This window comes from Filicampus tigris, chromosome 18 (genome assembly GCF_054856515.1).
Source record: "Filicampus tigris isolate MCC_2025a chromosome 18, RoL_Ftig_1.0, whole genome shotgun sequence".
Taxonomy (NCBI): domain Eukaryota; kingdom Metazoa; phylum Chordata; class Actinopteri; order Syngnathiformes; family Syngnathidae; genus Filicampus; species Filicampus tigris.
The window spans coordinates 12,460,651-12,484,582 of NC_141234.1; the positions used below are offsets into that span (position 1 = coordinate 12,460,651).

The following is a 23,932-nucleotide window of genomic DNA, read 5'->3' on the forward strand; positions in this document are numbered from 1 at the left end:
ATATATGTGTGTATATATGTATATATATATGTATATATATGTATATACAGTATTTGTGTGTATATATGTATTTGTATATATATGTATGTATATACAGTATATGTATATACAATGTATATATGTGTATATATGTGTGTATATATGTATATATATATGTATATATGTATGTATATACAGTATTTGTGTGTATATATGTATTTGTATATATATGTATGTATATACAGTATATGTATATACAATGTATATATGTGTATATATATATATACACAGTATATGTATGTATATATGTATATATATACATATGTATATGTATATATGTATGTATGTATATATATATGTATATACAGTATATGTATATACAATGTATATATGTGTATATATATATATATATACACAGTATATGTATGTATATATATATATACATATATGTGTATATATATATATACATATATATGTGTATATATATATATACATATATATGTGTATATATATATATATATATATACATATATATGTGTGTGTATATATATGTATATGTACATATATGTTTGTGTGCGTGTATTGATACACATATTAGAACAACAGTTCTAATGCATATTCTAATTTTAAGAGGAATTAACATATATTGCAATAATTAATCAAAAATGTTAACACAACCAACAGATTAAGATACATTACAGATAAATCATGGTTACATATGTAAATTTGTATAGTACACATGTTATTGTACGTAATATTGATGTACAGAAATATGTATAAAATTATGGCACAGCATCCAGGAAGTATTTATGTTGAACCCAGTGGAGATTTGTATTATAGATTGTTTGTATATTATATTGTTTGTATTATTGTAATACTTGACAACTGATGGTCTTATGGAGAGCTTTTTGAGCATTTATATGGATATAAAGTTGTCTGAATCTGAATATTCTTAAGGTCAATTAGTTACTAGTATGCGCTTTGTCCTCACAAGACAATTTAGTGCACTAGTAGAACTGTGTCTTACTAATAACGTTTTTCTCCACACGACTAGTGCTCTAGCCGTTGTACTAGTGCGATTAATTATCTTATTAGTGAGGGCAAAGAGCGTACAGGTACATTGATATCAATGCTTTCTAAATTACTATATATCAGTGGTGTGTTGAAATTATCCGGTGGTGTAATTGTTTCTGGCGCCCTTTAGAGGCGGAAACGTGAAACCCATCTTCACTGAGACAGTGTTAGCCTTCATACGAGTCTCACGTCATTTTTACCAGCCTGCTACCCGCCCCCCGGCCCACTTTAAACATTCTAATACCAACCGTAATATTGACTACGTCCACACGTTTGCGTCCGACTTGATAGGTATCCGTGGCCACTGTGATATTACACAGAAAGTCAACATATCGTCCCTCTTTCACTTTAATAGGCTTGAAATCCGCACTTCAAAGGAAGACTACTGTGGAGTAAAAAGTGCGACAGATTTCCCCAGAGAATGAGACGAACCTGAGCTGAAGAGCGAAACGGGCTGTTGGCAAATCATTGAATGTTCGCAAGTGCCTCGAATGGGGAAGCGTACATGAAATTCACTCCGCTTGAACAGGGTAAGAGGACGGAGAAGCAGCTGCAGACACCGCCAAACATTAGGGAGACAGCACAACCTGGCCGTACAAAGTAAAGTCTGAGAAGGTAAGTTGGCGGCAGCACCGTTACACGATGGACGCTTTCTCCAATTCTCCCTGGCCACTGATTCCGCTTTTAAAGTTAAGACATGAGTTCCTTTGGAGCATGTTCGCAATTTTAGAAATGATCAGTGGTGTAGTTTTATTAAAAAGATGCGTTAGAACACGCGTGACAGTTAGCTTGCAAACGAACTAGAGGCGGAAAAGAGCTAAACATCAAAGTTGAGCTAGCTAACAGGCCCAAGCTTGTCGTCTTTTCTGTTTGTTCAGGAGAACCGCGATAACGCAAGTACACTAAAGTAATTCTAGGTTATAGTTAATGGCCCCCGCGGCGAGAACGATTTTGTTGGGGTTGGAAAACTGGTCCATTACGTTCATTCGGTTTACGCAAAAAGTTTTATTTTTTAACGTAAAGTGCGACGTACCGCTTCAAAATTACTCGTCTTTTTCGCCTGACATGGCCATTTAGGGCAGACAACTTGTTTTATTGCCGTGTCATTTCTCAATGTCTGGTTCCGCAGTGTCCTGGGATACACCCCGCGGCGCCACGGTCGTGTGTGTGTGCGCGATTGTCTGTCTTGGTTGCTTTGGACGGAACCACTCCCAAATCATTTACGCAAAATGCGTAGAATGCTGTGACTGTCACAGCAACTACTACTACAGTACTACAACTACGTACTAAAAGTCAGAAGTAGGAGGAGGATGCTGCAACCGGGTTGATCTCTAACAAATAATTAGATACAATTACTGGTAGTAAAGTTCAAATTCAGCAAATACTGTGGCTTGCGAGCGTATTCGGCCCCTTGAACTTTTTGACCTTTTGCTATGTACATTTCAGGCTTCAAACAAAAAGATATCAAATAAATAGCAAATAGCATCATGTAGACCAAGGAACACACCGTGCAGGTCCAGGATAGTTTAAAGCAGCATTAGGTTATAAAAAAAGATTTTGCAAGCTTTAAACATCTCATGGAGCACTGTTCAGTCATATTGAAATGGAACTAGTATGACACCACAGCAAACCTACCAAGATTCGGCCGCCCCAATAAACTTTCAGCTCAAACAAGGAGAGCACTGATCAGAGATGCAGCCAAGAGGCCCATTATCACTCTGCAAGAAGTTTACCTCCCCACAAGACAGTGATCCTAAACATAAAGCAAAATCTACAGTGGAATGGTTCAAAGCTAAACATAGTCAGGTGTTAGAATGGCCAAGTCAAAGTCCAGACCCGAATCCAATTGAGAATCTGTGAAAACTGCTGTTCACAAACACTCTCTCTCTAACCTTACTAAGCTTGAGCTGTTTGGCAAGAAAGAATGGGCAAAAATGTCACTCTCTAGATGTGCAAAATTGATAGACATACCCCAGAATACTTGCAGCTGTGATTGCACAAAAGGTGCTTCTACAAACAACTCAGAGGGGACGAATATTTTTACACGCCCCACTTTTCAGTGTTTTATTTCTCAAAAAAAAAAATATATATATATTGTATGAATTTAGTTCCATTTGACATGTCTTACTTGGTGTTGATTCTTCACAAAAAAATCCAATTTTCCAATCTTTTATGTTTGAAGCCTGAAATGTACCAAAGGGCAAAAAGTTGAAGGGTTCCGAATACTTTCGCAGGTCACTGTATTTTCTTTGGGATTTACATCAGTATTTTTTGAGTGTGCTGTGACATTTCTGGTTCTGCACAGCGAGCATCGTTTGCTTCATTTGCGTGAGGTGTAATGTTTTGCATCATCTCTGTCAAAAGTTGTGGTACTACTACAGTCAACCAAATCATGGAGATCTTTTCCAGATCCACCTGTGACAGAAACATGTTATAAAATAGTTTTCAGTCCTCGCATGCACTGAAAACTTATGACAACCCATTTAAAGTATTTCTTAGTGCAAATTCTCACTCTCTTGCTGTCATGAAATGGGAGGCAATCTTATAACATCACTTTGACAAAACGAAAAAAGACTCACTCTGGCAGTCCTCCAAAATAAGAGGCACAGCATGCTTGCATTAAACTATTTGTGAACGAATTCAAGTATAATGTAAAATTGACTCAACCAACCCATGTCATTTCATCTAATGAAAGTCCACAATCCTAATGCTAAATTATAATGTGAGAATCAAACCACTGCTACAAGTTACTGGCATGTCATTGCAACAGGTAGCTGTAACCACAAGAGTGATTTCAAGACAATAGAGAATGCTTTTCACACACTGAAAAGAAAAGTGACAGCGTCAAGACCCACAAAAAAGTAGCAAATCGACTGCAGCGAAAGCCTGACAAATCTTAGAATTTTGAAGTCCATAGGGTCCAGACTTTAATCCATGCAAGTATTCATTGGTTACAAATGATTTGCATCCAATTATTCAAAACAAGTGTATACAAAATATATTAATGTACTCTAATTCCTAAATTGCAAATGGCATATTTTTAGGAAAGCTCACCTATTGATTGCCTAAATTCCAATCCATGGTTGTGGTATATAAAGGCAAAAATCAGTTCAGGACCTGGACTTAGTGTTAGGATCTGCATTTTAGAGCACTACAATACAATGAACTGTTTTCAAAACTGTTCTAAAAATACATAGGTCACCTACGATGTTGGTTTTGGAAGTGAACAAGACCTTAATTTCCAGTAGCACATGAATCATAATAAGATCATGTTTTCAACTACCTAGCATTGTCATCTATATCAGCCCCAAAATTTGAAATTACAAATGAATGAAAAATATTTTTCAAATCAGTTGTTCCAGATTAAACTGTCACCATCATAAACTTTTGAACTGTTCAGGTCACATTTTAAGAATCAAAAAATGATAACCCCTATCTACTGAAAAAACTTGCCCCTAAAGCCCATATCTCACTGAGCGACGAAGGTTGGCGAGTGTTTGCCCATGGCCCGATTTGTTGATTTGCTCAAGGTCATAATGATGTTTCATTGCGACAAGAACTGCGTGTGACCGTTAAAACTGTTGGTGAATGTCTTTGCGACCTTGACCGAAACCTAACAACAACAACAAAAATATCAACATTCGCTACATTTGCTAACACTAGCACACTTTCGCTGCTCAGTGAGATGTATGGGGATTAATGACATATTCATTCTCCTGTTTGCGTGTCAGTCCTTAGCACTTAATGTGGACTTTCCCATCCAGAGTTCTAACACACTCTACAGCGCGTACGTTGGGAAAGCTAGCTAGAAACCACGCTGCTTGTTACAGCCAACGGGAATTTATCTACAGCACCAACGGGTGCAAAAAACAACCTTGGGTTCTATCTTTGGACACGGTTACAGCAAGAGATTCTCATAAAAGTAAGCCATTTTAAACTAAAAAGGGAAACTTTTCCAGAGCTAAAAGCAGCTACCACAACACGTTAGTGGCTCTGATGCAGTAGTTTTGAACTCAGTGGATATGAGGCTTGGTAAAACACTTGAAAGCGGAAGTCAACCCAAGCATAATTTTTTCAAGAATATGTTCCCAGCAGGCCCACTAGTTGAAACACAGCATTCTGATTAATTTTGCATTTGTGGATTATAAACTAAGTAGCAAAATGCACTCGTTTTTAGCCATCTCCGGGGGCGGCCATTTTGTCTTCTGTCGACTGAAAATGACATCACAACTGCTCACAAGGACCAATCGCGGCTGACCTGTTCTCTGAATCTGAGCCGTGATTGGTCGTTGTGAGCAGTTGTGATGTCATTTTCGGATGACAGAAGACAAAATGGCCACCCCCAGAGATGGCTAAAAACGAGTGTATTAACACTTCTTCCACAAACACAATATTTATCAGAATGCCCTGTTTCAACTAGTGGGCTTGCATAAAACATATTCTTGAAAAAAAAATGTTTGCGTTGCCGCTTTAAGCACTCCATTTACTATTTTGCTCAAATTGGATATGTTGGACTATGACTTCTTTCTTATTGTCAATAGCAAATTGAGATTTCGATGGCCATTCCGAGCTTGAGTTTTAACCAAAGAAAGAAAAAATGTGACAGTGGCAGGTCATTTAAATACATTTGATAGCTTTACGGAAGTCTCTGCTAAAACATTTTTTCGTGCGGCTTGTATTATAATTATCCAAAACTTCCTAGCGAGCTTGATTTACTACAACGTCTGAAGCTTGTAAAAGGAAAAACTCTTAAGTCATTGTGCCAGTATGAGGAAATATGACGAGTTCTGAGGACATAACTGCATTTCATGTGTACGGTCTTTCATTTGCTTTTTAGTTTAGATAAGATAACCTGACAGATTGACTTTTTGCGTTCAAAGGGTCCGGTGTGCTTCTTGGGCTCGAAGGTTGCCTCACTGTTCCTTTAGCGCGACAGGAAAACGTTCCGTGTGTACGCCCAGATCCCGTAATTCCCCTCAGGTCTGAATAAAAACACTGCAATCATTTACATGTTGAAATCTAAACAGCAGAGGGACCTTTATCCGCTCTCCTGTTTGGTCACTTGTACCACATCGATGGACCCAGATTATTGATTTGGACGATGACAAATGGGATGCAGTGGGGAGGGGGGGGGGTCAATGAAATCCTCATGATGATTAACTTAATGAGATGAACAGCAAGAGTCAACGGGCAAGGGGTCATCGTGACTTTATAACTGGCATTTAATGGGTTTTAAAGTCCAGACTTTGTTAGGATCCGAATCGGATACTAGGATCTCTGATACCACGACTGTCATTAATTTAATTAATAATTAAAGCGGATCTATCATCAAATTGATAAATCGGAATGCATTTTCATATTTAGGTATTTTTGTGATTTTTTTTTTTTTTTTTTTTTTTTTCACTTTTGAATTATGATTAAAATTAATTCATATACTGGAGAAAAATTTAGCAAGAGTCAACGGGCAAGGGGTCATCGTGACTTTATAACTGGCATTTAATGGGTTTTAAAGTCCAGACTTTGTTAGGATCCGAAGCAGATACTAGGATCTCTGATACCAAGACTGTAATTAATTTAGTTAATAATTAAAGAGGATCTATCATCAAATTGATAAATCGGAATGCATTTTCATGATATTTAGGTATTTTAGTGATTTTTTTTTTTTTGTTCACTTTTGAATTATGATTAAAATTAATTAATGTACTGGAGAAAAATTTAGCAAAGTTTCCTGGTAATAGAACATGATACGTAATTAGTGTAATTGTGACTTTGCTTTATCTTCAAAATTTACCTCACCACCTCTTGAACTACAAACTTGAACTAACATCCGTGTCTGTTGTGCACTGAACTGATAAGATTGAAAAAAAATCATGAACAATATAGAGACCTCTTTTAATATATTACATGTGTTTCGTGGGGATTAAACCTATTCCGTCGGTCTCTGTGCTACTAATATGCATATTAGGAAAAAAAACTATACATGCATAGTAGACAACGTATCTATTATGTTTGTCCTTTTTCTATTTTAAATTATGACAGTTACATTTGAAATGTTATTTTATAAATTGAAAACACTGTTAACAATGCTAATGGATTTCGTTTCGTGAGTGTATGTAAATCGTAATCAAAAGATATCACATGGTACTTTATAGTAATGTGCATGTGGCATGCCGGCGGCAGTTTGTTCAGGGAGTTACTTTTTTTTCAGAGAACGAAATGGTTACAGGCTCACATGACGCCATGCTCATACCAAAGGGCGTCTTTAAAACATTTTTTTTTTAAAGATGATGTTGGAGGCAGTCTTTAAAGGCCATGTGGTGTTCCTGTTTGAATCAGAGGCACTCAGTACAAAAAAAAAGACTGTCTTTCATCTAGAGCAATTGTAGATGAATGCACTGCGCTTCGTCGTGGGTGCAGTCTGTCAAGTGCCAGTATCTGTCCAACTGGTTCGCAATTCAAGCTGCAGAGTGCAGATAGTTAATTAAATGAATGCACAAAAATTGTTGGATTGTCTCCACCAAGGCGGTAATGTTTTCTCCAGATTTTTTCATTTTGTTTGAAGAAATAATCTAGATTAGGGGAATTTGTTTTCAATTATTTGTCTTGGGGGAGATTTGATTTCATTATTAGTTTTGACCCACATACAAACGTGAGGGAAAACCGGGATTGAAAAATATGTGATTCCTATTCAAGTGTTGTCAAATGTGACGCGTTGCACACAAGTGGCAGTTAATGACATTGACACCTGACACCAACCAATCGCCGCTCACCTGTTTTCTGAATCTGAGCCGTGATTGGTTGTTACCTGAACCCCCGAGCGGCTGTGATGTCATTTTCAGTTGTCAGAAAGTGATAAAATGGCTGCCCCCTGAGCTGGACAAAAGCAGGTGGATTCTACAGCTTGACTCATGTATGCATTATTTACATTTCCTTCATTCTGAGAATAAATGTTTGACGAATTCACAATCACATTCACAATTTTTATTGCGAGACCTTTCGGTTTGTTTGAGGAAGAGGAAGGAGCATATTTACACATGCCAGTGTCAGATGGATACTTTAATTATTGCCCTCCAGTCAATCAGGATAATAACAATCCTGTCACAGCATACCTTGCGGGTTGGATAAGAGTCAAGGAAGGGTTCTTTACAATGCAACATTTTGTCTTCTTAAATCTCCAGGATGTTGTCTTGGCTAAGTGAGCATCTATGGGCAGACTGGATTTGGTTTCCTGAAGGCTTTGGTTGGGCCGACCTCAAGGACCCCGATGTGGTCCTACCTCAGTTACCGGACCTTTGGGCTTTCATCCCTATTGCTATCGGTTTCCTGGTCATCAGACCGATATTTGAAAGGTAAGTCGTGGTCGCTGGTCACCGTTTGCCCGCTAATCTTTTCTGACAAGTTTGCGTTTGACTTTTCAGGTGGGTAGCAATTCCTCTGGCATCTCTGCTGGGAGTGAGGGACAAAAAACGCGTTAGTCCTCAATTGAATCCCTTACTGGAGGCCCACTTTTGCAGCATATCGAAGCATCCCACACAGGTAAACGGCTACGTACTAGGAGTGGGCCATATATATCCCACTCGATATTATCGTCAAGGTTGCTTTCACCGTGTGCAATTTTACATTCTCAGCTGGTGAAACTGGATGAAATAAATTGTCAAGAAATGTTCACCACAAATCTATTGAAAATACCATTTCTCATTCCGATAGCTGTAGTAGTTGTCGGTGGGTGGACCGGCGCTTACTGCAGCTCAAATTATGATGATATCTGTCATTAGGGAGTAATAGGAGACATTTAAGTGACATAAATATTCACAAAAATCAATATATAGCCTGAACATAATTTGGAGTTCTTCCTTGTTAAAATTAGTTGTAGAATATCGTTGTACAATGTTTTTGCAGATGTATAAAGACATTTAAAGACGCTGTCTATCCATATTTGTTCTGTGAATCAAGTGCACATTTACAGTATTTGTTTTTTTGTAGAATATCGTAAATTATTGTTAGTTTTTTTTAATTATTATTATTTTTTTAATATCTCCCACCCCTACTAGATACTGTTGTGTTATTAGGCAACAACACAACCACCAAGTGATGTTGACATAGTGTCTAAACCCTTGTTTTCAGAGCTCCTTCGAAAAGTTAAGCAAACAGACAGACTACTCGGTGCGACAGGTCCAACGATGGTTCAAGCAACGGCGGAACCAGGACCGCCCCAGCAAGATCAAAAAGTTTCAGGAAGCCAGGTACCTAGAATCTTCTCCTGTGTCATGTAAAGCAAAAACTTCCATATTTCTGTTTTATCCATTACACTTCAACAGACATTTGAGTGTCATTTCCCCAGTGGTTTTATGTCTCTATGGCTAGGTTCACACCGCACGTCTTAATTAATGCTCAATTCGGATTTTTTGAAAAAAAAAAAAATCTGATTTTTTTGTGTAAGCGTTCATATTACATTATAAATGCGACCTGGGTCTTGTCTGCTGTATGAACACATGATTCGTCAAACACACCCGACGTTGTGTTTGCGGAAGTAAATGTGGTCCAGCGTGTCGGGGCATTTATACAGCCAAGCGATTAGGTAGGAGGCAGAAATGAATACAGTGTTTGGGGGAAATGATGTGACGAGGCTTTGATATCTCATTTCATGGCGACGTCACTAACGACGACGTCACCTCTTAACCGTGCGTAGAAAAAAAGGAATCCATCTGAGCCGCGTGGCTGAATTACGATCGCCATAAATGTACACTTTATGCTTCATGTTTCAAGGTGGATTCAATTAAAGTAACCCATAGTCAATAGTATTACTCAAAACAACTTTGTAGGTTCGATCCCCTGCTGCCAGCAGGTTGCCTCTGCCTGCGCGAGTCCGGATGATGACAATGTCGGATATATGCGACCTGGCCGTTCAGACCGCGGACGTATTGGAATTGATCGGATACGTATTCGATCTAGGACTACATATGAAAGCGACCCAGGTCGCATTTGAAAAAAATCGGAATTGCCGTTCATACTGTCATAAAAAAAATCTGATACAGGTCGCATATGGGCAAAAAAATCGGATCTGGGTCGCGTTTTCCTGCGGTGTGAACCTAGCCTATATGACCTTACGTTAAGAATGTTACAACTTCGGACTGGCATCTTCCATCACTGTCGGGGCCAACACATCAACAGTGGCCGACTATATCGATATACATCTAGTCGGAAACCTCATTCCACGAACCTTGAGGCAGCTTCTGTAGTCGGAAATTGGTGCCCACCTTCAGCCGCCACCCAGCTCACAATGCACCCAACCCTCTTGAAACCAACACAAATGTTTTTAGCAGTCTGAAAGCAATTCATCCTTTTTGGTGCTTTCCATTGGCCCAGAGACAATGTTGGGCTTTGCCAGTCTGACACGTTTTCCTTCTGACGTAAAGTAGAAGGAAGTTATTAGAGGTAAGTCGAGGCGAGGAGTAAGATAGTGTTTCACTTAAAGCGGAAGTCAACGCAAACATATTTTTTTCAAGAATATGTTCGCAGCAGGCCCACTAGTTGAAACACGGCATTCTGATTAATTTTGCGTTTGTGGAATATGCGGGATCAATAAAGGCATTCTTATTCTTAAAATCCACTCATTTTTAGCCATCTCTGGGGGCGGCCATTTTGTGTTCTGTCGACTGAAAATGACATCACAACTGCTCACAACGACCAATCACGGCAGACCTATTTTCTGTATCTGAGCCGCGATTGGTCATTGTGAGCAGTTCCGATCTCATTTTCAGTCGACAGAAGACAAAATGGCCGCCCCCCGAGATGGCTAAAAACGAGTGGAGAACACTCATTCCACAAACGCAATATTTATCAGATTGCCCTGTTTCAACTAGTGGGCTTTCATAGAACCTATTTTTGAAAAAAATATGTTTGCGTTGACTTCCGCTTTAAGTGCTAAGAATGAATTTTTGCCTCAATGTATAAAATGTGTGGTGTGACAACTACTTTCTCTTCCAGTTGGAGATTTACCTTTTACCTTTTTGCTTTCTTTGCTGGCCTGGCAACCCTTATTGATGTGAGTCTAAAGTTATCCTTTTGGAGAAACTGTCGTCATGGCAACACGTATATTGATCGTCACTCAAGTGGAACCTAATGGATACACTTGCCCACAAATGTCCTGGCTGGATCCTAACAGTTGTCTCTCCCCTCTCAGAAACCATGGTTCTATAATATGAAGAGGATGTGGGACAACTTCCCAAAGATGGTATGCTAAGGCTTGGGGTAGTTGGGCTACTTTCTTACTCGATTGGTGTCAACTCTTGAATTGCCTGTGTTTTTATGAGATGATGTTTCTGGCATCCGGAACATGACTGTTTGTCTTTTGTCCTAGCCACTCCTGCCATCTCAGTACTGGTACTACATGATTGAACTGGGCTTCTATGTTTCCCTGCTTGTGAGCGTCGCGTCTGATATCAAGCGGAAGGTAGGCACGCGGACGGTCTCCGAAACTGAACATAACAACCAGGGAGTTTGAGCTCGCATTTGCACAGTGTTGACTGTGAGAATGCCAAACGAATTTCCTGTTCCACAAAGTCTTTTCTGCGCCGCATCAGCCGATTCGAGTCATGAGAGGACACACTTGGCTGCTGATGTGTTTCTCTCACGAGGCGCCCCGTGGGTTAATGTGTGACTGGAGCCAGCGTGGCTGGAAAGCGTCCTGTGGCGCAGACAGCCATTGCCATTTTTGCATACAGGACAGAACCGCTCAAAGCAAATGGGCGGGTCGTCGGCGACAACAATTGTTGCATTACCCAAGAGCGCTACCTCGGAGTGCCTCATTACTACATTAATGAGCGTAAATGGGCTTTAAAAACATGATTACACACTGTTGTATTTTACACAGTGTATTTTACATGAAACCATTCAGGTCCAGTTGAAGTGCAGACTTTAGCTTTAATTCCGTGGGTGCAACAAAAAGATGGCATGAAACTATGAGGATCCTTTCTGTGGTTCAAAAGTAATTGGACAAATAAAATAAATGTGTGTGTTCATTTCTAAAACTTGCTGGCAATGACATGGATGTCACCAGTTGCTTGGTTTCCTCTTTTTTTTTTTTTTTAATTAATTAATTTATTTTAATGCTTTCAGACATTTACTGCAGTAGTTTTCAGTGGCTGTTTATTTGTCTTTTAACAGGTGATACGGTGATTCGCATTAAGTCATTCTCTGCCAGACGTTTTCAGACCATCTTTGACACTACCAATTGGGAAAAAAAAAAAAATGGAAAAAATAGAAATAAATTCCTGGGATTGAATGGCTGGACTGTGAAAAGGCAAATAATTATGTCACTGGCAGTGAATGAGTTAAAAGTAGCGGGATTCGATATTATTTGAGGGCATCCGCTTAATAAATGAGTGGACAAAAGTGTTGGTCCCCCTTTGTTAATGCACATAAAACGACAGTGGTCAAAGAAATGACCTGAATCTGACAAAAATAAAAATGTAAGGAAAATGAACCAATGAAAAACAGACATTGCTTTTGAATTGTGGTTCAACAGAATTATTTTTTTTTTTTAAAACTTGATGGTACCACTAGAACAGATTGAAAATGATGTAGACATAGTCAACCAAGGTGTGTCCTCTTATTTGCACCACAGGGGTCTTCAAACTTTTAAGTGGCGTGTACCACAACATGCGTCAGAGGAAGAGAAAGTTTTCTCAGGAGATAAGAAAATTATACACAAGCACATTGAAGGTGAAGGCTTTAAGATCTCCAGCTTGATGTTCCCGTAATTGCAGGTGGACATAGTCAGAAATGTAAGATCCACGGGACTGGAAACAAACTTCCTTGGACGTGGCTGCAGAAGGAAAATTGATAACAAATGGATGAGGCAGATAATGTGAGAAAAAGAAAGAAAGGGCTTTCAGTTTTGAAAGGCTCCATTTGTATTGAGCTGTAATTAACGAGTGACATCACCGGGCGTTGTGCTCAGACACTGACAGCCTCGGCATGTTGAGAATTTGTCTTTGAGCGTTTGTCACGTGATTTTACTGCACTCGCTCAAAAGTGACATCACTGATACGGATGCGATTTTGTCACACGTGATTTCAACTTAACTGTCTCTGTGGTTTTGCGGGATGCCATTGTGTTGAAACAGGATCGACAACTATTGGGTCAATTGACATTTTCCTAGAGCTGGGTGATATGACTGAAAAGTATATCACGAAATAAGTGTTTCATATTGGTGGATATCGATATATATTGAATTTATTTTCTTTCTTTTTTTTTTAAACGATTGAAAATAATGACCCGAGGAAAAATTTATTTAGGTTATTTTATTTTAACATAATACTTAACCTTTAATAAGAGGTCAATGTAACTATGAAAGGGTGAAATAAATTCCATTTTAAAGATAATGAGCTTGGAAGGGCTGAGAAATGTTTGAGAAACTGTCACTATCTAAGTATTTCATATCAGTCAATATTGATAATTATTGATTTTGTTTCGAACCTTTTCTTTAAATAACAGTTAACTGCTTTTTTTGTACATCGCTATGTAGTGCAATGTGCAGTTTGACCTCCATCAGTGCATTGTAAATGCTTATTTGCCTAAGGTCTACCCCAAAGCAGTTGTTGACACATATATTAGCCTTCATTCAATGTTCATCCAATGTAAGTGAACGAATACGTCATCGTTGACCAATCGTCTTAGGACTACTTTATCTTTTTAGCGGACTCATTATTGCCGTAGTCCATTCATATTTGACTTGCTCGATTTTACCTTGTGCGATGCCGATGTCGGATAAGGCTAACTACTGCTAGCATGTCAAAGACAAAGAACTCCTCTACTTGTACACCATGGCTCCATCCGCTGGTTTTTAATAGGGTTATCATGCATAATATAATTTAATTGTAAGAGTTGTACTGAGTCGAGTGGTCATTTCTTTGAGCAAAGTTACGGCGCTCGCTCGCTGCCCGCGAGCATAGCGCACCGCGAGCGTGCTCAATTGAGTTAACAGCTTCTTCTTGTTGGTTTAAACGCTTCTTCCCCCTTTTGGTTTAAACACTTCTTCTTCATGTTTGGAGGGGGAAGCGCGCTGCCTGCATCACGCACCATGCTGAAATCGGATTTGTTTTTCTTTTTCTTTTTTTCTGTCGAACGTTTTATTTTCTGTTGGTCTTGATCACGTGTCTTTCGCGATACATATCGATATCGAATCGTCGGCGCAGCCCTACATTTTCCCCCATTTCATGTCGATTTGCTGGTGTTCCGCACTGCTGTCCGATCCACGATAAGGCCGAAAAGTGGCAGTTAATCATTTTCAAAAGCAGAACATGAGCGAGCTGCCCATCAGTGACTGATCTTTACAGTTTGACCAATAAGTCACCAAGCGCAGTACAATTAACTTTTTTTTTTTCTTCTTGCTTTCTCTTGTTTCTTTGCAGGATTTTAAAGAACAATTAGTTCACCATATTGCCACCATTGTGCTTGTTGGATTCTCCTGGCTGGTCAACTACATCAGGGGAGGAACTTTGATCATGTTAGCGCATGATGCCTCTGACTATCTCATGGAGGTATTACACCTTGCGCTCACTCATGAGAGTTCACGTCAGCATTTTTGGTTTTCAGTTAATTTAATGGCTCAAAAGATCTCTATAAAGATTTCTATAAACTATCACTCTTCACCTCGCTATGTGGTTTGCATCAATTTAATGTCTTATATCGTCCTGTGGAAAAACAGCTCCATTTTTTTTATTGTTAAAATTTTTACGTGAATATTTTCAACTCATTAACTGCCAGACCTTTTCAGACCCTCTTTTACCCTAACGTTTAAAAAAAATCTAAATAAGTTCCTGGAATTGAATGGCTGGACTGTGAAAAGACATAAAAACGTTTTTTGGCAGTGAATGAGTTAAAAATCCCAAATTGGACATCGGTGTGTAATATTTAAGTGGAGCTAATAAGAGGTCAAGAGTGTTGATTATTTTTCATGACATTTTCGGCCAGAAGCTGTCGCATTGCCCAAAAGAAAAATCAACCGGACAATTCGTCTCTTATTTTGTGTTATGTCTGCCCCGCCATGTGATGCGTCTCCCTATCTTCTCAGTCAGCCAAGATGTTCAACTATGCGGGTTGGAAGAGGACGTGCAACTTCATCTTCGTTGTCTTCGCCGTTGTTTTCATCATCACCCGCCTCGTCATTTTCCCCTTCTGGTAAACATCGTCTCGCTTTTATCAACCACAAACAAGGTTATGATAAAAACTACTGACTTTGTCCGTCTTGCGAAAGGACAGTAGATTGGTTAAAGCAGTCTGTGTACATATTTACATCCATCCATTTTCTGTAGCGATTGTGCTGCTAATGGATTTTTTTGAGGTCGATGCCAATACCCATATTTGGCAGGAAGATTCATCATCGTGTGATTATTTAAAAAAAAAAAAAAAAATGCCTAATGAATATAATAACTTCTTTTTGGGGTCCATTAACGCTTACAGCACCCAAGATATCACTTACGGGCAGAACATTTGACAGTACTTTGGAATTTTCAAGTGCAATTACAAGCCCAAAAAAGCGCCAACTGATGAATTTAAATACCTTGCAGTTACGTGCAAAAACGGATTGAAAAATGAAAAAAAAAAGGCTCATTTCTGCAGCGTGCACTTTAGTTGTGTGCATTCAGCGGAACAATTTCCATCATAACAACAGGCACATTATCCAGCATCCTGGCGTGTCTCAATGGCCTTTTGATGGCGAGTGTGGGCGGTTGTGACTGCGCGCTCTTGTTCTTGTGCGCAGCATCATACACGCGACGTTGGTGTACCCCCTGACCATCTACAAGCCCTTCTTCGGCTTTTACTTCTTCAACGGTCTGCTGTTGTTGCTGCTGGCTCTGCACATCTTCTGGGCGGCGCTCATAGTGCGCATGGTCATCAAGTTCCTCCCCGGCAACGTAAGAAGCACCGCTGTTTACATGCCATAAGTAGGGTTGGGCGATTATGGGGGGGGGGGGGGGGGGGAAATAATAATAATCGGGATTATGTTGGTTGATATTGAAATCACGATTATAAACACGATTATTCAACGATTTTAAAACGTATTTAAATATAACTGGAAAGAGCAATCAGAAAATAAATTGGTAACAAGAAAAATGATAATATATTAAAATAGAAGCAATAAAGAACAGGAAAGAAAAATTGGTTCCCGCTGCCTTGACATTTTAGGGCACAGGTGTCAAACTCACGGTCCGGGGGCCACATCCGGCCCGCCATATCCTTTCATGTCGCCCGCCAAAGCAAATTATGTGCATTGACGATGTTTCCTGCTAAAATACCAAAATTGCAAATTTCCTTCACTTTTAAGTATGTTGAGATATTGCAAGCATGTTTGTTACCAGTTGTCCTTCTAAAATGAATGCAGTATTTAAAAAAAAAAAAACAAGTTTTTATTGGCCTCTGATTTCAAAACTAGCTATTCGTCAATTTGTTGTGTATATAATGGCCGTCCGAAGGAAACCATAACTGATGCGGCCCGTGACAAAAACAAGTTCGACACCTGTTTTAGGGGTACACATGGAGTTACAATAAGATAAGAGAAGAAGAAAGTCACGATTGAACCATATTGATATCATTTATCACAGGTTAGGAAGAATATATGCCTTTGTGTCCTTCAGCAGTTGCGTGTCCATCATTCATTATTTGAAGGAATGTCACTCCCGGAACTCGATGCTAATGTTCGATTAGTGCATCAATTGACTGCCACCATTTTTGTGTCACGAAACTGCTTAAAAGCACGCTCAGTGAGGGCAGAAGAACAGACACGTCACACACACCTTCCGATTCGGTTGTGATTTTCTCCGCAGGACATCGTTGAGGATGAGCGGAGCGACAAAGAAGAGACCGAGTCCGAAGACGAAGACGGCAGCGGCGAGCGGAATCGAACGTTGAAGAACGGTCACGTTCACAACGGCCACGCCCCGCTCAACAACAACCGCCCAAAGATGGACTGAGTGGACACTGAAAGCACTGCAAGGTGGGGAAGCCGGACCCTTGCGTGCGTCCCTCGCTTGAAATCCAAAGAATCGGAGTGTGGCATGCAGAGAGACAACACAACATTTCTTACACGATATCCACATGATTAAATAAGTCCCCATTCTCAACACTGGAAATTGACCAAGGAACAATCGAGACCGTGATTATGTGCCTTTGGTGCTGATGTCTGTTGTTCTCCCTTTTTTTTTTTTTTCTCCACTTCACCACATTTAGTTGTTGCCACACTGTTTGTAGCTTCACGGCTTCTTACTGGAAGTGTTTTGTTCTTTTTGTCGCTGAGGTGCAGACGGGCCCTCCTTGTCTTCCTGCACAGCGTCGGTTAACACTCCTCTTCGTAGTATTGCCTTTCAACCTGACTAATTTCACTCAAGCCAATGGGACAAAGAAGGCAGTTCTTAGTTTGGACCATTTCCTGATTTAAGTCAATTTACTGACACGTAGTTGTAAGTTTGTTGCAATAATGTGCAAAGCAAAGTACTGAATGGCAAATAAGAATATTAACCGTTTGCGAACGTGAGCTGCCAAGGTCGAATTGCGCCTTTATGGAAGCAAGTTGTAGTTGCTTTGCCTTTTCGGCAACAAAACATGCGCGCGCAGTCCAATATCATTTTAACGTTTATTTGTGTTCATGCTAATTATATTTTTAGTTTTGTGATTTTATTTGCTTTATGTTTTAGTTGTTTCCAGTCCTGTTTAAATGAGAAAAGACAGTAGAGGATAACCCAAACCTAAATAAGGTGTTCCTTCTTTATGGGCTGGAACGGAGTCAGCAAAATATATTTTCAGTGTTTTCCGTAACCAAAGATGCACTTTATGGAGCCATTTAAACGTAGTCAGACCGTATGTACATTTGGATCCCAATCTGATTCATTTTCGCCAGAGGTTTGGGTCCTGATTTGCGTTTTCTCTTTTTTTTTTTGTCAGTGTTTTGGTTCAATGTTAACAAAAAGACTTTCATTTGTTGAATCTGATGAAGAGGTGTATAAAGGAACCCGTCACCAAAGTGTGGTTTACAAGTGCCTTTATCATTTGGACTGTGAGTTGTTACTAAACGCCATCTTTGTGCCCCAACATGTCAACCTGCTCTTTCCAAACAGCTTTGCCTCTAAAAAAAAAAAAAAAAAAAAAAAAGTGTTTTATAGTCTGTGTTATGTGTTGCTGATGTGTAATATCATAATGATGATAAAAAAAATGTGGAAAATGATTCTTTTACTGTTTTATTGGGATTTCAGTCTTGATATGTCTTCGGGCTGGGCCTCTCAATGCTCCAAGCCATAATACTGTCACGGTTACAAAAAGGTTAAAAAAAAAAATGTCCGTTTTTATTTATAGCAGAAGCAAGAATGCATACATATTCTTCATTATTCATTGAAAAACTCCTGTTGTTTCTTTGTGCTCAGGCAAAAGCAATACGTTTAGCACCATCTGGTGGCATCTTGGTGTCAAGGAAACAATTTGAAGTTCTTGAGCTTCATTTGGACAAAAGTAGTCATTTCACACCATCCTGCGGTATGTATAGTTTAGGCTACCCGTTCAATGTCAGTTACTTGCTAATTTTCACCGTTTGCAGCAGGGCGGGAGTTCAGTGTATTTCTTTTTTTTGGGGGGGGGGGGATAATTGAAAAAAGTAATGGACACAAATCGAGTATTAAAAAAGTGTTAGGTGCAGCCCTTGTGTATATGAAAAAGTGAGAAAATGTGTACACGCAGCAGTGGATCAAATATTTCCTTCACTATGTACAAATATAAATATTAGAGATAGACCGATATGCTTTTTTTCAGGGCCAATACCGATTATGAGTCGTCAAGGAGGCCGATAACCGATATTTGGAGCCGATATCATCAGCATCAAAATCTAAAGAAAAATTTACTCTTAACTTTGTTGCAACGTCTTTTAGCATGTTTATTGAACAATGTTTCAGGTTTGTATGATGTTGATTTTTTTATTTTATTTATTTATTTTTTTTTATAGAAATGTTTGACAATACAAGTTTTCTACTGTTAATGAAAATTTCAAAATGACAGAAATGGTCAACTTTCACATATCTCTGTTTTGATTTCCACAGTTTTAAATTGATTCATCATCAGCCAACAGAGTTTTAAAAACGGCCGATGCCGATATTCGTCAAAAAGCCAAATATCGGTGCCGATAATCAGTCCATCCCTAATAAAGATCCATCAGTCCTTGCTCACAAAACTGTGGTACTAAGTACTACTTGTAAGTTGTGATATACAATTTCACTCAGTATCTAGCATGTTAATTACGAGTGGTAGAACAAGCAGGCTATTTAAAACTAGCAGAACACACCAATTGTTTTGCATTTTCGATTAATGTCTCATTAGGTTGCTTTGCTGTCACTCTTCCCTCCAGTGAATCCCAAACCAGCTCGATGGGATTTAAGATTGGAAAGTGCCTTTTTATAAAATTCTCAAATTTCCATTGTTCCTCAGTTTTGCGTAACCTTACCTGTTTTTTTTTTTTTTTTTGGACAGACAGTTCACCACTTACCGTGAAATTTCCAACTATTCAGTGGACTTGAACTGATTGACTGTCCAGAAATTGACAGCTGTGGGGAAAAAACTCAAAATAAAAAGTTCGAGAAAGTTGAGCATGTTTATTCTTCGAAAACCAACAACCAGTTTTAATTTCCTCCCGCCTCTCTTGTTTTGGCACGCAACCTAAAATGCCTTCTAGGCTGATTGCCCACAATGGCCGATCACTTTACACGCATGGTCATCAAGGCTGTTCATTTTAATGTCGCGGAGTCAGTTTCTACCCCGCTGACTCCACCACGTCAATTGGGATTGCATCTCTTGTTTCTTCCGTCCGTATTATCTTTACTCCTGGCAAATCTGTGGTACCTAGTTCCTCTTATGTAACACATAAACTCGGCGTCCCCTCAGTGTGAAGTCTAACGGACAAGCCTCCTTTTGACAGGAGAACAAAAGTGTGCGGGGCTCTTGATTCACTTGCGCGCTGTCGACGTATCGAATTCCCACTCACGTATTAATAAGGGTTTACGGGTCCAGAGGAGGCCGCAAGATGTGAGCGCTCGCCATGAATGTTGCAGGAGCGCGAGTACCCAATATCCCTCAAGTTGTAGGGACATAAATCTGTTCACACATGCACCATGTTCTCTCAGTACAGTGTAATGTTCCCCAAGGTGTGTGCGAGCAAGCTTCGGGCCTGCTCGTTTTCCCGCGTCATGATCTTGAGGGGAAGACGGTAAGCGTAAAAAGGCGAGAGACCCAACGCAAGCATGTGAATCTTTTCAAAAGTATGGACACATGCCGAGACACGTGGTAAGTTAGATGTCTTTTCATGCATGTCTTTTTTTGTTTTTGTTTTTGTTTTGGTGCTTCCTGAATACCAAAATGAACGTGTGAATGTATCCTTCAAAATATAAATGCAGTGAAATTATATGTAAAGTAATGCTGTAGAAAATGGTGAACTGAAAAATATATCGTGTCGATAACTGTAGCTCTCCATACATTTAGTCATCTCTATCGCTACCTCTTTATCTCTCTTCGTCTGTTTTCTAGCTATCATATTAGCTATCTCGATTATTGTTATTAGCTGCGGCAACATCAGTGGAGATGGTCACGAGCAGAGGGGTTACGGTTGACGGACGACTGCTAGAGTGTGTCAAGCTGCCAAACTAGATTAGAAAAATGATAAGATCTAAGCTCACTGTCAACGCTCATTGGTTAGTATTCGGGACCTGGGCAGGAGAAACAAAAAAATGTTCGGCTTTCGATTGCATACACCGGGGGGGCATCTCCATCGCAAATTTCCGGATTGAATTTTGAGCCCAGTTACGTCCCTGTTTGTAACAAAAAAAAAAAAAAAGATTTGAATCGGAAAATCTGGTGTGATTCATTTAACCTAATCAAATCGTTACATACTTGAATATACATCAGGTATAAATGAATATAAATCGGCAGAGGTGGGCATTCCGTCAGACTGACGGACCCTCGTTTTGCTGACGATTGATGAGTGACGGGACACCTTTTAAAAATAATGGGCTGATGAATGACGGACGTGGGTTTTCATCGGTGCAATTGTCACTAACATGATTCGTCACTGGCGGACGCCCGTTTTTCTGACATTTTTTGGAGCGACCGACGATTACGATTCAGTTCGCCACGAAAAATAAAGGACTGACGAATGACTGACTAGCAAAATTTTGTAAAATGCCCACCTCTGTAAATTGGCTTCATATTGTTGATGATTTGTTGTTTCCTTGAATTTAATTCAATAATTTGGGCTTTGGATAGCTTTTACGTTATGTAGTAATAAACATGACAAAAGCTACAGCTGTACCAAAACAAATCGTAAGCTTACTGAATCAAACAGAATTATTCCACAAATGAATCACTCTAGAATCGTATTCGTGCCTCATTTATTGAGATACGCATCAAATCATCTTTTATGTGAGAAATGTCCACCCCTTTTATAGGAAAATTATACTACAAAGTTAAATTGAACTTTCAAGTACCACTCACAACTGGTACTAGCACCACACTTTTATTAAAGTCTCCACTTTTCCATATTAGGACAAAGCTCCTCGCGGTTTTGGGCATCGCAAGCAAACGGTGGAAATTCTATATCGAAAGCTTTTCACCGTAAAATAAAATATCACAGCTAAAATACTGTAATAGTGAAAATGATTTAGCACGGGGGCAAAACGAACAATTTATGGAAACGGAGGGTGGAAAAGTTCACCTAAAGGAGAAAGTTAGTGGGGCATTGAAGATTAACCAACAGACAAAAATGTCATCACATCATAAAAAACACTCGTTAACATTCTTCATCTTTGTCTCTTTTGTGGCACGGAGGTCATCGGTGTCTCCTTAGCATACATTTGAGCTGGCACTGGGAGGAATCCGCTTCATCAGCCCCATGGACCACGGGACACTTCCTGCGCCCCCGTTGGAGGTGGATGTGGATCTGGGTTTTGCTCTCTTCTTCCTCTTCTTTCTTTGCTTCTTCCTGCTGGTGACGGTGGTTCGCTGTGCCCAGACGGTGGTCGACCCCTACGGTTCCATCTCCACTTCCACCTATCAGGAGGAGCAGATTACCTGAAGACTGAAGACATTGGCAATTCGCTTTGGACTACACACTAAATGAACTACAAAAGCAAAATCCTGAAAATACTCCTCGTCAATGTGTGTTTTAGTGTTTGAATTAAATATATGGCGCTTAGTAGTTTCAGTTGAGCACCATCTAAAGTAAGATTTCCTTAAAGTGGAAATCAACCCAAACATGTTCCCAGCAGGCCCGCTAATTGAAACACGGCATTCTGATTAATTTTGCGTTTGTGGAATATGAGTTAAGCAGCAAAATCCACCCATTTTTAGCCATCTCAGGGGGCGGCCATTTTGTCACTTCTGTCGACTGAAAATGACATCACAACTGCTCAGGGCTAAGGGCTAACGACCAATCACGGCTCAGCTCCAGAAAACAGGCCCGCCGTGATTGGTCGTTACCTGAGCCCTGAGTAGTTGTGATGTCATTTTCAGTTGACAGAAATGACAAAATGGCAGCCCGCGGAGATGGCTAAAAACGAGTGGATTAACTCTTATTCTACAAACGCAATATATAATAATATAATTCTTAAAAATATATATGTTTGGGTTGACTTCCACCTTAAACCACACCCTAAAATAACAGCATAAGATGGCATAATTGTGGTTGTGTAGGGAAGATCTGAACTTCATATTATTCAGTTTGTCATTTTTGAATAAACGATGTGTCGGGACAGGAGGATAGTGCACAGTGAGAGAAATATTCAGGCCCAGCCTGATTTTTCCAGGCCCTCCCATTAGCCACATTCTGGCTCCGCCCCTGGCTGTAAGTAAGAAACGATGAATAAAAATCAATAGACAAGGCATAGGAGTTAATTTAGCGATGACATTTTTTTTTTTTTTTTTACAATTGTACGGGCACAACATAACCCCCTCATGTGATATGCTTTGCAACAGTATTTTTGTGTTTTGTGTCCATCACACCAGACCAAAGCACGCTCCATTGACCGGTCAGAACATACACCATTTCTCCAGCGAGACTTTAGAGCATATTGATTACTAATCAGGGCACAAATCTTGACCAGGGTCCAGAGAACATTCACCATTGGCTCCTCTGACGTGACCATTGATACATGTGAAATCAGGCCAGTTCCAAACGTTTGATGTCTACTCGCGATAATGCCAATGAAAGTCGTATGTTGTTTTACAGAAATATTTAGGCGATAGTCAAAGAGAGACTAAGCGAACTGACGGGAAAGCATTAGTCAAAGACAGTGCTGTTCCCGATATCTTCACCACACAGTGTGAACAACGATCCCCACGCAAACCCCTGACGCCAACCCTGATGACGGTGCTGCCGCTAAAACCAGGTGCCCGAACATCTTGGAGGACCACAGTTACTGTCAAGCTCCACGGTGCAGTGGGGGACAGAAATGTGCACGGGTAATGCGTGTACTGTCGCATATCGTGCCTCACGCAGGCAAGGCTGCAAGATGGCGCCTGTCGAGCGAGTTGGACAGACTCTTTTTGTATAAGGCGCTAGGAGCTATGTATAATTGAAAAAAAAAAAAAAACTGCAAAAAAAAAGATAAAATCCCATTTCATCTCGTTTTTGAAAGGTGATGATAAATGCTCATGAAAGTTGGTTTCTAACCACCATGGCAGAAGAAGAGGGAGAAGGAAAAGAAGCGGAGCAAGTGAAATGTTAAGTTTTTAGGTTTGTGTTTTGACGAAAGACTAACATGGGCGGAACACATTCAAAGCATTGTCAAGTGTAAAAGAAATATATTTTACAAATGATTGACCAATGTAAAATGTTGAAAATGGCTTG

At 39.7% G+C, this 23,932-nt stretch overlaps 2 protein-coding genes across 4 annotated transcripts; both read left to right on the plus strand.

The window, feature by feature from the left end:
- The first annotated feature begins 1,230 nt into the window (after nucleotides 1-1,230).
- On the plus strand, nucleotides 1,231-18,277 carry cers2a (ceramide synthase 2a). Of its 3 annotated transcripts, none has more exons than XM_086014930.1 (11): nucleotides 1,231-1,668; nucleotides 8,232-8,402; nucleotides 8,472-8,589; nucleotides 9,178-9,296; nucleotides 11,041-11,098; nucleotides 11,237-11,287; nucleotides 11,414-11,506; nucleotides 14,469-14,597; nucleotides 15,131-15,237; nucleotides 15,821-15,974; nucleotides 16,884-18,277. In XM_086014930.1, exons 2-11 carry the CDS (start codon nucleotides 8,233-8,235, stop codon nucleotides 17,028-17,030), a joined length of 1,146 nt encoding a protein of 381 aa, XP_085871056.1. In that variant the 5' UTR covers nucleotides 1,231-1,668; nucleotide 8,232; the 3' UTR covers nucleotides 17,031-18,277. The 3 variants fall into 3 exon arrangements, with proteins under 3 accessions (XP_085871056.1, XP_085871055.1, XP_085871057.1); XM_086014929.1 differs by lacking the exon at nucleotides 1,231-1,668 and adding an exon at nucleotides 1,722-1,742; XM_086014931.1 differs by lacking the exon at nucleotides 1,231-1,668 and adding an exon at nucleotides 7,471-7,578.
- Nucleotides 18,278-20,231: 1,954 nt separating this feature from the next.
- On the plus strand, nucleotides 20,232-22,437 carry LOC147132588 (cortexin domain-containing 1 protein). The gene is made up of 2 exons (XM_086015178.1): nucleotides 20,232-20,376; nucleotides 21,913-22,437. Exon 2 carries the CDS (start codon nucleotides 21,977-21,979, stop codon nucleotides 22,157-22,159), a length of 183 nt encoding a protein of 60 aa, XP_085871304.1. The 5' UTR covers nucleotides 20,232-20,376; nucleotides 21,913-21,976; the 3' UTR covers nucleotides 22,160-22,437.
- The last annotated feature ends 1,495 nt before the right edge of the window (nucleotides 22,438-23,932 follow it).

Bases quoted from the DNA above. Each gene is read 5' to 3' on its own strand.
- LOC147132588 (XM_086015178.1), top strand. From the start codon at position 21,977: ATGGACCACGGGACACTTCCTGCGCCCCCGTTGGAGGTGGATGTGGAT.
- cers2a (XM_086014930.1), top strand. From the start codon at position 8,233: ATGTTGTCTTGGCTAAGTGAGCATCTATGGGCAGACTGGATTTGGTTT. The intron at 8,403-8,471 runs GTAAGTCGTGGT...TTGACTTTTCAG, and splicing joins ATCAGACCGATATTTGAAAG to GTGGGTAGCAATTCCTCTGG. The intron at 8,590-9,177 runs GTAAACGGCTAC...CCTTGTTTTCAG, and splicing joins TATCGAAGCATCCCACACAG to AGCTCCTTCGAAAAGTTAAG.